General features: G+C 36.3%; 1 protein-coding gene across 1 annotated transcript; it reads right to left on the minus strand.

The window, feature by feature from the left end:
* Positions 1-4738: 4738 nt before the first annotated feature.
* On the minus strand, positions 4739-7072 carry LOC109238650. Its single transcript, XM_019405136.1, has 5 exons — positions 6482-7072; positions 6282-6420; positions 6054-6131; positions 5569-5850; positions 4739-5517 (listed from the first exon to the last, which is right to left on the minus strand). The coding sequence occupies exons 1-5, from the start codon at positions 7070-7072 to the stop codon at positions 4739-4741; spliced, it is 1869 nt and encodes a 622-aa protein (XP_019260681.1).
* Positions 7073-8178: the final 1106 nt, after the last annotated feature.

The raw sequence follows: 8178 nt of genomic DNA on the forward strand, positions 1-8178 counted from the left end.
ATGCGGCCGGTGGAGATGATGTAGCAATTGCTGGTGAAAGATGGAAATGATGTAGCAATTGCTGGTGTTGGTGAAGATGGAAATGAAGCTGATGGAGTTGAAGAGTAAGAAACAACTGCATTACTAGATGAAAAGATTAATATTTATAAATATAATGACATAACATTACTCAAATATTTTACGAAAAAATAAACTATAAAATGAATGGCATGAAATTTGAGTTAATAAGTCAATACTAAAAAAAATATAGAACCGAAAATATAACATAAATTCAAAATCCAAAAAAAATTAACGTAATATTCTTATGTAAAAGTACAACATAACGTATATAATTTAAGTAAATATTATTCAAAGTAAAAGGGAAACATAAGTCTATAACCTCATTCAATAATGAGATTCTATTTTAGTAACATCACTTATTATATATCAAGTTTATTCATGACTCATTGTTTCTAATATTAGGAGTTGTAATTTCAAAACTAGCTAGAATAATAACACAATCATGCTAAATAAAGAAAATAAAGTAAAAAAAATATGAGGAACTACATGGAATCACAAGAAATAAAGGTTGGAAAATGAGAATACTATTTAAATATTAAAAAATAATGTATCATTTTAACATAGTTAAGTTTGCATATAACCTCATCCAATAACAAAGTTCAACTTTAATGACAATACTTATTATACGTCAAGTTTGTGGATGACTTATTCTTTCTAAGATTACGAGGCATAATTTTTTAGAAGAATTAGAATAATAACATAGCTAAATATAATAAAAAAAATAAAAACATAATTAAGAAAGAAATAAAATATGAGAAATTATGTAGAAACATATGAAGTAAAGGTTGGGATATAAAATATGGAAACAAAAGATAAATAATGTTAAAAAAGAATTTAAGAATTTAAAATTAAACATAAATTAAAAAGAAAAAAAAAGAATAGATATGAAAAGTAAATTAAAATGAAAAGAAAAGAGATTCAAAAAATAGCCTTGCAATTGCACCATGTAATTACCAGCAATTCTCAGCCCCCTTGATAATTGGAGAGTATAGTTACACCCCCCTCAATTACATCCAATACATGCTGACAAAGTAATTATTAGATCAGACAAACGTGCCAAAACTATGTAATTACACCCAATTTCATCCAAATTCAATTACAAGGTGACTTTTCAAACATGCCCTAAAAGCACGTGTTTAGAGAAGCTAATGAAGTGACAGACTAGTTAGCAAAAAATGCATGTAGCTTGGACATTTTTGGAAATCTTTTGGTTTACCCGTTCCCTCGCTGTTATCATTCTTGCTTTTGAAAGAGATAAGAGCCGTTAAAATGGGTTTGGCCTGTGAGGCCAGCCCAATGCAGCCCGCTACTTGGGTAGGGTTGGACTAGGATTTTTTGAGCCCATTTAAAACTGAGGCTTATAAGCCCAGCCCAAGTCAGCCTACTGGCCCTTGAGGCTTGACAGAGGCTGGGCCTGGGCCGGCCCGTGGGCCAAAAATTAATTAAATTCAAATTAGTTAGTTATTAAATATTTAAAAAAAGTAAAAACTAAAAAAACTATTAACTGTAATCCCCATTCCCCAACCCTAGTTTGCTCATTTACCCTTCCATATCGACTAGAATTTAAATTTTTGACATGCATGTAATATGACAAAATATTTTTCTTTTGCTTAATTAATAACGAACTAAAAAAGTTTTAGGTGGCCAATAATAATCTTTATTCAAAAGAAAATATTACTTTAAGTGGCCAATGATTAGTTTGGATTACTTTAATATATTATTAATATCTAAACTGCTGTTCATTATAGAAAAAGATCAATTTTAAACACACACACAAAGAAATATTTTACCACTAGAAAACTTTTAGGAATTTTAAAACTTTTTATGGACTATAATGATGAAATCAACAAATGATGTTAATCCTAAATTAAAAAACCTCAGCATATAAGCTTATTGAAGCAATCCCTGAATCTGAGGAAAATGAAAGAAAACTATTAAGAAAATATTCTTGTAACTTTAAAAAAGAAGAGCTAGAGATATAGAGAATTTGCATTTCAATTGTGAGATTCCTCGTCAAATATCAAATTTTTATGCTCAAAACAAACAGAAGTTGTTTACATGATTAATTGACTATGTCACGAAAAATTATTTAAGGATTTAAAGACACTTCTTTTCTACAAAAAAATTGAAGGGCACGCCCGCCCTAGCTCGCGGGCCTCTTAGGGCTGAGTTGGGCTGGCCATTTTAAGGCCCATTCATATGGCTGACCGGTCCTTCCTAGCCCACGAGGCTTGGGCTGGCCTGGCCCGTTTTGATAGCTCTAAAAGAGATAACATAGGGACTATGTTACCTAGACTGGTCTCCCTTTGTAATGACACTTAAGTAGCTCTTTTTTTTAATCTTTTTTATTTTAATAAAAATCTTTTATTACCAAAAAATGGTCCAAAATCGTTCCTTAATTTGGTTTCACTCAAAATGATCCCCAATGTAAGGTGAAACACTTAAAATTGTCCTCCAAGTTTTTTTTTTGGTAATTAACATTTTCATTTCTCAACAAATATTTACATGCTGTTCTCAAGCTTAATTTGGACAGTCATTCCATATTTTAGCTCCACTCCTGGCTTCACTAACTACTATTACAAGAAACAATTTAGTCTAACTACTATCTATAGAACAATCCTTACATACTAGGATAGTAGTTGAGTTCCCGTAGTCGTCTTTGTTTCCTGTGTTTACTTTCTCCTCTCCCATGTACATCCTGCGTAATTGCTCTGCTTAGAATGGCTTCTGGTCGTTGCACTCCTTTGAAGATCCTGCCATTCCTCTCTTGCCATATGTAATACAGTGTTCCTGCCAGCACAAGTTTATACAACTCAGCTGTTGTGCTCCTCCCTCTGTAGTACTTTCCTGCCCATTCAAGTTCATTTGCCCACATCATTGGTTGTCTCTGGATCCCTTGACATTGCAGCATTGCTGTCCATACTCTCGATGAATAGGTACATTTAAAAACAAATGATCAACTGTCTCCTCTTCACTATTACATAAAAAACATGTTACATCCTCCACATAGCCCAAGCCCCTCAGCCTGTCTTTAGTCATCAGTCTTCTATGTGCAGCTAGGTAGACTATGAAGTTCCATTTTGGTACTCCAACACTGCTGTACACCAGTCTCCTCCATGGTACTCTATCAAAGTCACCCCTCAGTTTCCCATACATACTCTTAATAGAGAAGCTGTTTATCCCCTCTATATCCTCCTCTGTATAACCAGCTTCCTCAAAGTATTGTTTGGCTTTAAGTATCTTCTGTACTATCCAAGAGGCTTGTTTTGGTACAATACTCCACAATGCATTCTGCTTCTTATAATACACATGTATCCACTGCACCCATAACCTATCTTTCTTCTTGCATAGGTTCCATAGGAGTTTACATATGGCTGCCTTATTCCATTCCTCTATAGCGAGCAGATTTAAACCACCAACTGCTTTAGGTTTGCACAAGCTGTCCCATGACAATAGAGCTTTCCTTGATACTTCTACACCCCCAGTCCATAGGAATGTTCTGCATACTCTTTTAATAAGTTGGATTAGTTTCTTTGGCAACACAAACACCTGAGACTAGTATACTTGGATAGAGAATAGCTCACTCTTGATTAACTGAATTCTTCCTGCATATGACAGAAACTTCGATGTCCAGGATTGGATTCTCCCTAGCATCTTCTCAAACAGAGGCTGACACTGTATTAATGATAACCTCTTAGAGCTAAGAGGTACCCCCAAGTACCTAACTAGTAGTGTTCCTTTGACAAAACCCAAGTCTTGTAATATCTTTTGTTGTTGGTCATCATGCACTCCACCAAAGAATATGGAACTTTTATCAGCATTTGCCACTAGCCCTGAAGCCTTTGAGAATTGTTGAAAGCACTGAAATAGTAACTGAACAGATATGACATCACCTCTACAAAACAGTAATAGATCATCAACAAAGCTTAATTGCATTATGTTCGGTTTGCCACATTTAGGATGATAGTTGAAATTAGGATCCTTTTTAAGTGTCTTCAAAAGTCTTGTTAAATACTCCATAACCAGCACAAATAGGTAAGGAGATAGGGGATCTCCCTGTCTCAACCCTTTCTTAGCTTGAAATGGCTTTGTAGGCTGCCCATTAATCATAATGGAGTATGAGACTGTTGTAACACAGCTCATAATCCATTGCATAAATCTCCCTGGCAGCTGTAGATGTGTCAACACTTGCTCTAGATAACCCCACTCCACTGAATCACATGCCTTCTTCATGTCTATCTTCAGCATACATCTGGGAGAGATACCTTTCCTACCATATCCTTTCACTAACTTATAACTAAGTATTATGTTGTCATTTATCAGTCTACCAGGAACAAATACAGACCGACTCTTATCCACCAGTCCATCTATCACTCCTTGTATTCTGTTGGTTAGTATCTTTTATATAATCTTGTAAAGAATTGTGCAACATGATATTGGCCTGTACTCAGTAATTTAGGACTTTTCACCTTAGGAATAAGGGTTACTGTTGTACAGTTGATAGGCTGATACATATTTGATCTTAAAAAGAACTCCATAACTGCAACTGTGATTGTATCTCCTACTACAGGCCAAGCCTTCTTCAAGAATAAAGAATTGAATCCATCACACCCAGGGGCTTTGTTGTCACTGATACCTTTCAGAGCCTGATAAATCTCCCCCTTTGAGACCTCTGCAATCAGTTGTAGTTCATCATGGGACCATCTCTCATAATAGCTGGATTAATAGTAGGCAATTCACTTGCTAATGAGCCCAATAGCTGTTGGTAAAACCCTATCACCTCCTCCTCAATGTCCTTCCTTGTTTGCACTGTGCTCCCATTACCTTTTATTATTCTTCTAATCTTGTTTTGGCTGCATCTGTTTTTCATACTTGCAAAAAAATATGTTGTGTTGGCATCACCTAGCTTTAGCCATTTTACTCTTGATTTCTGTCTCATAATGCTTTCCTCCACCCCTAACCATTTCTCCAGTTGTATTTTCATTACTTTCTCTTTAGCTACTAAGATCTCATCTTGCCCAGGATCCCTCATTTGTTCTTGTATAGCAGTTAGTCTTTGTCTACACACCTTGATCCTATCACCCACATCATTATATTCATTTTTGTTTAAGACCTTCATGACATGTTTTACTCGTTTGAGTTTCTGCCAAATACTCCTCATAGTGTGTGGTTCCTGTGGCCTCTCCCATGCTTCATTAACTATCTTCATAAAGTCATCATGCTCAGCTAGGTGGTTTAGAAATTTAAAAGGTTTGGAGCTAAAATCATCATTCTCCTCCAGTGCTATACTTAATGGTGAATGATCAGAACAGTAAGGATCCATAATCCAGACCTCCAATTGTGGCATTACCAACATCCAATCAGCATTGATCAGGTCTCTATCAATCTTACTATAAGTATGGCCATTTGTCCATGTAAAATTCCTTCCACTAGTCTTTATTTCTGTCAATCCAGTGCCTTCAATAAAATCATTGAAATCTCTTACCTCTAGTTATTGCACTAGATTACCAACTGGTCTATCTTCAACTGATCTAATGGCATTGTAATCCCCCATTATCAACCATGGCCCTTGTTGTATTGAGTGCAGCCTTGTCAGTTCACTCCACATACTTCTTCTGTCTTCTACTCTATGCGGGCCATACACAGCTATAAAAGTAAATCTCATATCCAATCTCCTAATATCTACTGTAGTGTGGATAGTCTGAGCAGTTTTACTCACCTCTTTGCACTCTATTTCATTTGTGTCCCATAACAACCATATTCTTCCTTTGCTACTATACTCATAGTTGTCTAAAGATGCCCATCCAGGTGTAATTTTCATTATAACTTGTTCAGCCTTCTGCTTTTTTATTTTATGTTCTAGTAATGCTATCATGCTTACTTTATTACTACAAATGAACCACTTTACCTATTTTTGTCAACGGGCTTTATTTAAGCCCCTTATGTTCCAGGTTACTAACTTCATACAGGTATAAAAAGGGGTTGTAGAGTACCTTCCTGCCCAGTATCACCCTGCTGTCTACCTGGTCCTCCCTCTATCTGTCTTGGCATAGCTAGCTGCAGTTTAGATTCTGCAAGTAGATTAAATCCATTGATTACATTTACTACATCAGCTGGTTGTCTTTCTCTACTTCTGGCTGCTGATTTTCCTATAACAGTCTACCACCTTTGCTCCTCATTTCCTCTTTCAGCTCCTGCACTAGTACTAGCCATTAATGTACTAGTACTAGCATTCTTTTCATTTGTAGTCTCTTTTAACTGCAATTGCTCCTTAACAGCTGGTTCCTGCACTTTGGATACCACCTTAGGTTGCCATTCCTGCTTCTGTTTTACATTCTTAGCCTCCAACTTTGTTCCACTCTGTTCAGCAACTCTACATTGGTAACCAACTTGCATGCATTTTAGTACAAAATTTAGGAACCCAATCATATGCTATTTCCTGTATAAACTCCCTTCCATTAGGATCAGTCACTTTGATAGACCCAGGCAGCTCCTTAGTAACGTCCATTTCAACCAATACCCTTGCATATGAGATCCTATCCACTTGAGTAGTACGAGCATCAGCATAGAGAGGAATTCCCAATCCACTGCTGATCCTACTTAGCGACCTCTTTCCCCAGCAATTCAAAGGCAAATTAGGATATTTCACCCACACTGGTATAGTTTGAAGAACCTCTTTATTGAAATCAAAATCACCCGACCACATTTTGACAATGATAGGCATATTATTCAACATGTGAGGCCCTAAATACAAAACTTCATCCCTATCTTCAATCGAATTGAAACGAACCACAAAATAACCATCATTATGAAAATACGCCTTAGGCTTAGCTACAAAATTCCATACTGAAGCAATGTACCTTTCCATGGCGCCTATTGTTGGACTTCCTCCAACAACATACAGTATTAACGCAAGCTTCCATTTCTGAGTCTCCTCCTCTATCTCTTCCTTACAGAGCTCCACAGTTACCTCGCCATTTTTGATAATAGGTGCAATAAAGCTAAGATCCATTCCTTTCGCCGCATAACTCTATCCCACATATAGGTTCGCCCACTGCTTCTGCCCTTTATCAGCCTCAACAGTAGGTAAACTCACTTGAGGATGAGCTACCTTCACTGCATTCCCTTTTACCCCCAATTCAATAGTAATTGGATCCAAATTCTTACCACTTGTCACCGATTTGCTTATATTTGGGCTTGCATGTATCATCGGTGTATTAGTAATCACTTTACTACTATGATCCGTCTTATCTAATGGAGTTTTCACAGTTTCCTTCGTGGTTGACAATGGCAGCCACTGTTCCATTAGACTTTTCCCTAAATCTCTTTCCAAATTGTCATTTCTCAGAATTGGAGTGGTCATACCTGCACAGTCACTTGCCGGAGTCGCAGTAACAATTCTCTTCGGTCGTCCCCTCCCCATAGATGATGGCGTACGTTAGCACATGCACTCTAACGCGCGCCTCCTCCAAGTTTTAAAATTGATGCATATATATTTAGTCCAGTCCAGCGAGAGCCATCTATATCTAATGAAACAAATATAAATCAACCACTGTGTTACCAAATGTTTCAAAAGGACTCAATTGGCTCTCTAGGTCTTGTATTTCCTATTTGTTATGAATCATAATTGGAGAGAGTGAGAAACACTAATTTAGAAATTTGTGAACAACATAGGAGAGTAGCTGAATAATAAAGGAGAATTCAAGCACTTGACCATTGAATATTTAAGAAAATACATTAGTGATCATTTTAAGTATTTAAATAAATGGGATAAAGATAATCTTGTAATTATGAACCCCGATTTACATTTAAGAAGGCAGTGTCTTTGTTACGATCCGAAATTTCTATCTTCGGGACCGTGATAACGCCTAACATTCCACTCGCCAGGCAAGCTAGCGTTAGAATGAATCTTATGCCATTTTAATCAACTATGTAATTAAAACCAATTAAACTGAAATAAGACTCGAATAATGTGCAAAAAGGTATAACAACCAATATCAAAGTACAACCCCGGATCTAGAGTCACAAGTGCACAAGCTACTAGAAGTTCTAAAAATAGAGTCTGAAATAAGTACAATTGTTTCGAATGAAATGAACAGTAAAAAAGAAAAGAGGAAG

This window comes from Nicotiana attenuata, unplaced genomic scaffold (assembly GCF_001879085.1).
Source record: "Nicotiana attenuata strain UT unplaced genomic scaffold, NIATTr2, whole genome shotgun sequence".
In the NCBI taxonomy this organism is placed as follows: Eukaryota; Viridiplantae; Streptophyta; class Magnoliopsida; order Solanales; family Solanaceae; genus Nicotiana; species Nicotiana attenuata.

Coding starts and splice junctions, on each gene's coding strand:
- LOC109238650 (XM_019405136.1), bottom strand. CDS start 7,072: ATGGATCTTAGCTTTATTGCACCTATTATCAAAAATGGCGAGGTAACT. Junction 6,421..6,481: donor AGGAAATAGCATATGATTGG/GTTCCTAAATTT, acceptor GTTGCTGAACAG/AGTGGAACAAAGTTGGAGGC. Junction 5,851..6,053: donor GGGTGATACTGGGCAGGAAG/GTACTCTACAAC, acceptor GGGCATCTTTAG/ACAACTATGAGTATAGTAGC.